The sequence below is a fragment of the Pollachius pollachius genome, assembly GCF_949987615.1.
Source record: "Pollachius pollachius genome assembly, chromosome: 1".
In the NCBI taxonomy this organism is placed as follows: Eukaryota; Metazoa; Chordata; class Actinopteri; order Gadiformes; family Gadidae; genus Pollachius; species Pollachius pollachius.
Window position 1 is genome coordinate 23,954,810 of NC_136934.1, and position 6,396 is coordinate 23,961,205.

At 44.5% G+C, this 6,396-nt stretch overlaps 1 protein-coding gene across 1 annotated transcript; it reads right to left on the reverse strand.

Annotated features, from left to right (window-relative positions):
- Positions 1–62: 62 nt before the first annotated feature.
- LOC307073416 (SWI/SNF-related matrix-associated actin-dependent regulator of chromatin subfamily B member 1) lies at positions 63–4,892 on the reverse strand. The gene is made up of 9 exons (XM_079733233.1): positions 4,795–4,892; positions 4,342–4,453; positions 4,102–4,231; positions 3,860–3,997; positions 3,136–3,263; positions 2,747–2,913; positions 2,004–2,194; positions 741–872; positions 63–388 (listed from the first exon to the last, which is right to left on the reverse strand). The coding sequence occupies exons 1-9, from the start codon at positions 4,876–4,878 to the stop codon at positions 349–351; spliced, it is 1,122 nt and encodes a 373-aa protein (XP_079589359.1). The 5' UTR covers positions 4,879–4,892; the 3' UTR covers positions 63–348.
- Positions 4,893–6,396: the final 1,504 nt, after the last annotated feature.

A 6,396-nucleotide genomic window follows, 5' to 3' on the forward strand; every position in this document is an offset into this window, starting at 1 on the left:
ATCAGGTATACATATGATATAGGATGTATAGATATTAACAGACAAATTGAGATTGTTTACTTTTATTTTGTAAGAATTATTAAATTGTACAAAAAGACAACTAAAACAACAGCATATATTATCTGTGATTGGGCGATGCGGAGACAACAGTCATTGGCTGAGGGGCAGGGAGGGATGGCGCTGTCAACTAGCAGGGAATTTGAAAATTAAATTAAACACGCAGATCAACATGACAACCTGATTTGGGCCAGCGAGCAGAAGGAATGTCTCGATTGCCGCCAAAGTTTGAGACCTCGTACCGTCAGCTAGCTGCGAGCTAGCCAGCACTGGCTTTTGGGGGAGGAGGGGCTACCAGGCGGGGGCGGTGTTGGCCAGCCGTCTCATTCGCCTGCAAAACAAAACAAGCATCAGGTCACAACACTGTCTTCAGAGGCTGCCATTTTTTCCTGAACTGAAGCATCTTCCAGAATTCCCATATTCTCCCAGAATTCCCATAGTCTCCCAGTCCCCCAGAAATCCAATATTCTCCAAGAACCAGTTTGAATTTCAATATTCTCTCAGAATGTCACAGAATTATTACAGCATTCCAGCTAACGAATTTTCTCCCAGAACCCCCAGAATTGCCATAACCTCCCATTATGCCTACTCCCAGGTCCTCAGGAAGGAGCAGAATCAGGCTGGTCCTGTTAGCCAACAAACTGTTGCTGGGAAGAGAGCCCTGCTCCCTAACAGGTCCTCACCTGGTGTTCCTGTCCTGGTCTCTGATCTTCTTCTCCATCTCGGCGTCGGTCAGGGTCTCCAGCAGGGGGCACCACTGGTCAGCCTCCCCCGTGTTCCTGATGGCGATCTCCACTGTGGGCAACGGGTTCTCACTGCACAACACATAATCACACCTTCATTGAATCTGTCCTACAGCAGTCAGTCAGTCCTCTGTTCATCTGTCCTCTATCAAAGTCTGCCCTCTATCAGTCCAGTACAGTCTTTATCACAGGCTGTTCTTTATCGCCATGTTTCCTTCATCTCAATCTGTCTGCTGGTCACGACAGCACAGGCCAAGCAGTGAGACCAGATTAATGTGTGTTTGTTTTTCTGCAGGTCATGAACTCATCAGAGCCAAAAGTGATCGGTTCTCAGGCGTTTAGAGTAGCAAACACCAGATGATGAGGTTTTAGCATTCCAGCTCAGACCTCTAACACACAAAACTCTGGATGGAGGGGTGTGTGTGTGTGTTTGTGTGTGTGTGTGTGTGTGTGTGTGTGTGTGTGTGTGTGTGTGTGTGTGTGTGTGTGTGTGTGTGTGTGTGTGTGTGTGTGTGTGTGTGTGTGTGTGTGTGACAATGAATTAAAAATGCTTAAATTTTTCTGACTGATACGCTTTTTCCTCCTGCGCAATTCTAAATTACGCACCAATTACTTAAGCCATTTCAAATATTTCTCCATCCATTGATGGCCTTACTGTTTCTAGTAATTATACAGCATGTGCCTATTGTCCTCAGGTTGTCATTGAGAGGATGAAGGAGAAATGTCAAGCTTGTTTCCTTCCTTCCTATTTACTTCTGAACATGGAATGTATTGTTGTGTAAGGAATAATTATTTTATTTAGAAAGTCAAGCTAAGATGCCTAGTGTTTCCACAGAAAGTATAGAAAGTATAAATTAAAACACCCGGGGACATCTAAACACTGCATTTTCAATTTGTTGCAATACTTGCACTGCAAACCCTGCACCGTTGTGTACACGTTAACACGAAACGGAAGTATGAACTCGTGCAGCACTGCAAAGATCTATTTTTTTCTCTCTGCATCACAATGTGGATTAATAAAATAAATCATACATTTATGATTTCATAAATATTATCATAAATATATGTTATGTTAAGCCCTTTGAGTTTGTACTGGTGATTGTGGTAATAAAATGTAATTGAAAATTGAATTTGATCTTCGCAAACATACCGTACGTAGAACTGTTAATCTTTTTTGCACTGCATAGCGTATAGAGTGCGTACCTGAAGGCGTAGGTCCTCTGGTGCCAGCTGAGCTGTCCCCTGATGCTGTAGGCGATGGTGGTGACAAACTCCCCCCCAAGGCCCAGCTCCGAGCACAGCTTCAGGGCAAACTTCTCTGGGGAGTTGTCCCTCTCAGACATGTCCCACTCAAACTGATCCACCAGAGAAATGTTCCCCACGTGGATGTTGAGCTGGCAGGGGCACAGGGACAGTTCTTGATCACGGTCTGTCCTTCATCACAGCTAAAGTAGTTGGTTATCACAGCTACAGGGCTTCGTCAATGCTACAGTTCATCATAACAGTTGGTCTGTCTTATAATTAATGCCACTGTAGGTCATCACAGTTACAGCCTGTCCTCGATCGCAGCTCCAGCCCGTTCCCTAACACAGTTACAGTCATTTATCAAAGCTACAGTAGTTAATCACAGTTACTTTATCACCTCTATCACGGCTGAAGCCTGTGCTTCATCACAGCTACATGCTATACTTCATCACAGCTACAGGCTATACTTCATCACAGCTACAGGCTGTGCTTCATCACAGCTACAGGCTATACTTCATCACAGCTACAGGCTGTGCTTCATCACAGCTACAGGCTATACTTCATCACAGCTACAAGCTGTGCTTCATCACAGCTACAGGCTGTATTTCATCATTACAGCTACGATCGGTGCTTCATCACTTCTGTATCAAAGCTTCAGTCCTTTGTCCCAGCGATCAGTCCTGATCTACCGGTGGTCTCACCTTGATGATGACCCTCTGGTCGCTCTGCTCCTCCAGCAGGCTGTCCGTGGGATAGGACTCCATCTGCTGGCGGATGGCTGAGGCGATGGCCGGCACGAAGGCCAGGGGGTTGAGATCCAGGTCGTCACACAGGATCTCCGCAAACATCTCCGGAGTCATCAGCTTCTCTGAAGGACAACAAACAGAGTGAGTGACTTTGATGATTTTGGTGATATAGTGGTGACGGTGTTATGATGATGGCAGTGACGCGGTGCTGTTGGTGTTATAGTGGTGCCAGTGTTGTGGTGATGTGGGCGTTGTGATGGTGGCCTGGTGGTGACGGTGTTATACTGGTGGCCGTGTGGTGGTGATGGTCTTATAGTGGTGATTGTGTTCTGGCTGTGATTTACCGTTCATGTTCCAGGTGAAGGCATCTCTGAGTTTCTGGCCCTCGATCTCCATGTCGAGACGGATGGGAACCAGGACCTCGGCCTGGGTGGCGTTCTCATGGATCACAGCGGGGTCGTGGTCGTCGAAGCTGGACACCCACCAGGAGAGATAGACGTTATTTATGGCAGGGGATGGAACTCACAATATAGGCTCCCAAAGACAACAAAAATGCATTTTTCTTTTGGTTTGTTCAATACAGCTCTACAATAAGGGCAAGTAAGAAGTCACGTGGGGACAGTGAAACTTTCATTCACATTCAGGGGTTTTTGCTGGAGTCAACCACGCAGGTTGACAGCCAGCTCGTCAGAAGCAGTCAGGGTGTGGTGCCTTGCTCAGGGACACCAACACTCGGCTAGGAGGAGCCGGGGATCGAACTTGCAGCCTTCCGGTTACCAGTCAAGCCACTCTACCTCTTGAGCTACTGCCGCCCCCCCTTTCAACTCACTTCACCGATTAGGCCGGCACAAAAAAAACACGAACACCTCCAGTGTTCTTGGTTGGGCACAAGCACATACAACATGACGGGTTGGACCCACCATGAGCATGTGTTGTTCTCAATTTTAACATAAACCCTGTTCTTATTGTAGAATTGTTTCTCGACCATTAATCAATAATTGAACAAATATCAACACATTCTCTTCTAATTGAGTTCAGCACGCTGTGTGGGTCCCTGGGGTAGAGTACCAGAGGGGGAAGGTCCTCTTCTTGTCGCGGCCCAGCCGGCTGCGGTTGATGGTGGTGGAGCAGGGGACGGCGTCCAGATGGTGGGAGCTGTTGGGGAGGGTGGGGACCCATTGGCTGTTCCTCTTGCCCTTCTGCTCCCTAGAACACAGGTAGAACACAGGTAGTCGGTAGGGAAAGGACCATATTAGGTTGGTGCTTTACCAGAATTTGTAGAGGAAGGCCCATGTTGGGTAGCGTCCTACCTAAGGTATGCTGGAGGTTCTGTGCTGATGGATATAGCTTTGTACTTCTCATCGTTTCCTTCAAAGATCTCTTCTACTTCAGACGCCTTCAACAGGGTGACGCTGGTGGCCAATGACGTGTAGCCGTGATCTGAGCAAAAAGAACACCAGAAAACACAAACATTGACATGGACGGCCATTAGATACAGCCAAAAATGACAGGTGATGACAGCCATCACTGATGACAGGTGTTTCACTGACCATGTGATGATTCAACTATCTTCTTCCGTTCCTCAACCGATGCTAGTTTCCTCCATAAGGACGGGTACCTCTTGTAGAGGGAACCCCGGAACATGCGGAGGTAGTTCCCCACCTACAAGGACACATAAAAAACAACTAGGACATGTTATCACGTCAAACAATTGTTATACGAGAAGCTTAACCCATAACAGAGACCGCTCAATGAGGCGAACGAATTGAGTTAATTTAATAGCAAGAATAATGGATACGTCCACATCATACTTTAAATTACAAACGGAGAGCATTGGTATTATCTCGAAGTTTAAACTCAAACGCAGAAAAAATGAATGAGTCGCAGCCACCGTAGATGAGTTATTAGCTGGTGGGCTAGCGGACGCCACAGCTTCCGGTGCTAAAACCATATTATCACAACAACATCAACCTTTTGATCATTGATATGTGTAAAACACGAACCTCTGACCCGATCATATAGAAATCTCCATCATCCTCGAGCTGAAATTTGACAGGTTTCTGTCCAAAGGTCTTGCTAAGCGCCATGGCGAAATGCAACAACAAAGCCTGGAGTTTGTGCGCATGCGCAAATTCATTTTTCGTCTCCCCTTGAGATGACGTTTGTCACATTTATTTTATTTATTTATATTATTATTATTTATTTATTTTTATTAAATGTGTCCTACACTCTTTATAGGTCCATGGTCCTACATAATCGATTCCTAACCCCCGGTGCCCGGACCGGAGCAAGTCCGTGGACCCGTTAGAACCGGGCCTTGAAGTATTGACAGAAAGGGCAAAAGAAAATTGATTACTGGTATTTTTAAATATATACATATATAATTTTTTTATAACTTAGGCCATACGAGTCATGTTATTTCCTCCAACAAATATACTCCATACCCTTATTTGTAGTGGAGATTCATACAATTAGCCTTTGTAGCCATCTAGTTGAAGCTAAACCAAACGTAAAATGCAGTGGCTTTGCACTGCTTTTGTGTTCATTGAAGTCTCAGGTGACTTTTCTTGTGCTTCTCTTATAAAATAGTTATTATTTTATATTATTGCATTATTGAAGGGAGCCTGAGACTCAAGCACTTCATTGCTGTTGCTTTAATTGTTGTGAATATGACATAAACCCTCTCAATAAACAGCCACATCCTTTATTTAAACATGATGCACCTTAAAATGAAGGCATTAAATTGACTATCGGTCCTCAATTTTTTGTTATGAGTATGCCTGTCCTTGGAACAAAAAGTAGGTAACCCCTGTTCTACATGGTACTCAGAGCTACCAACTCTCAGACATTGAGCGTGCGACCAAAGCAAATGACCTTCTTCAAAAAACATTTGTATTTTACGCAGCTTTTTATTAAAATGTACATACCGGTGTTACACCGAATTCTGCGACCCACCGAAAAGTATGACCCCAGGGGACGCTGTTGCATATTTTCTGCAATATGCACGAGTTTGAAGCGTAGACAGGCATGACAAAAACATACATAAAATATAAGATCTCCCCTCAAACAATTACCTTTTTATTAAAGGTGCTTAATAAATACATTTGATTGATTTGATCAGCATTTTACAGACCCATACAATGGATAGGGCGTTTAGTACGGTCCTTCACCGTTGCTTCTTTACCCGGAAAAAGCTACAGTCAGTGTTAAATTACGCTGATTTACCTTAGAGCATTTCCTATTATAGGCTACTGTGTAAAATGCTGTTTAGAATTAATGTTATTATCAAGAAAAGAAATACCCACTGGGGGGGGGGGAGATCTTATGTTTTATTTATGTTTTTGTTATAATGCACACGTGCATGTTGCAGAAAATGTGCAACAGCGCCCCCTGGGGCCACACTTTTCGGTGGGTCGCAGAATTCGGTGTACCACCGGTATTTGCACCAGACTTATTTTTTATTTATCATCTAATACTTCTCAAAATACATATTTGTCTTTTGAGACGTATGATTGTTGGGTTATTGATTGTTTTTAAGGCAATCTTTGTGATTCAGGTTTTTCAGCCTCCACACAGCTGGTCAGTTCTCCAGTGTTTTCCGCATC